The following is a 263-nucleotide window of genomic DNA, read 5'->3' as shown; positions in this document are numbered from 1 at the left end:
TTTGCCGCCAGCACCTCCTCGGCGAGCTCCTCCACCTCCACCAGGTACCGCAGCACCCGTTCCGCCTCGGGCGACAGCATGATGCCTGCCAGTCACGACTCCGCTACGCCGCTATCCTACCGAGCTCACCTCCGGCTCTGCTGCACTGCAGCTCCGTCCGCGCACGCGCCGCTCTCACAGGGCTTCCGGCACGCATGCGCAGTTAAAAGAAGAACGGAGGCTCGCAGGCTCCAAAGCTCGCGCGAAAGCGGACGCGAGAGGCG

General features: G+C 66.9%; 1 protein-coding gene across 1 annotated transcript in view; it reads right to left on the bottom strand.

Annotated features, from left to right (window-relative positions):
• The window catches only part of PDRG1 (p53 and DNA-damage regulated 1), a 7,492-nt gene extending 7,293 nt beyond the window's left edge, over positions 1 to 199 (bottom strand). The window contains exon 1 of the mRNA XM_010841739.1: positions 1 to 199. This exon is cut by the window's left edge and continues 2 nt beyond it. Within this exon, the coding sequence (XP_010840041.1) occupies positions 1 to 80 (80 nt within the window). The 5' untranslated portion in view covers positions 81 to 199.
• Between the last annotated feature and the right edge of the window lie 64 nt (positions 200 to 263).

The sequence above is a fragment of the Bison bison genome, unplaced genomic scaffold, assembly GCF_000754665.1.
Source record: "Bison bison bison isolate TAMUID 2011002044 unplaced genomic scaffold, Bison_UMD1.0 scf7180017864167, whole genome shotgun sequence".
In the NCBI taxonomy this organism is placed as follows: domain Eukaryota; kingdom Metazoa; phylum Chordata; class Mammalia; order Artiodactyla; family Bovidae; genus Bison; species Bison bison.
This window is presented reverse-complemented; position numbering and strand designations above follow the sequence as displayed.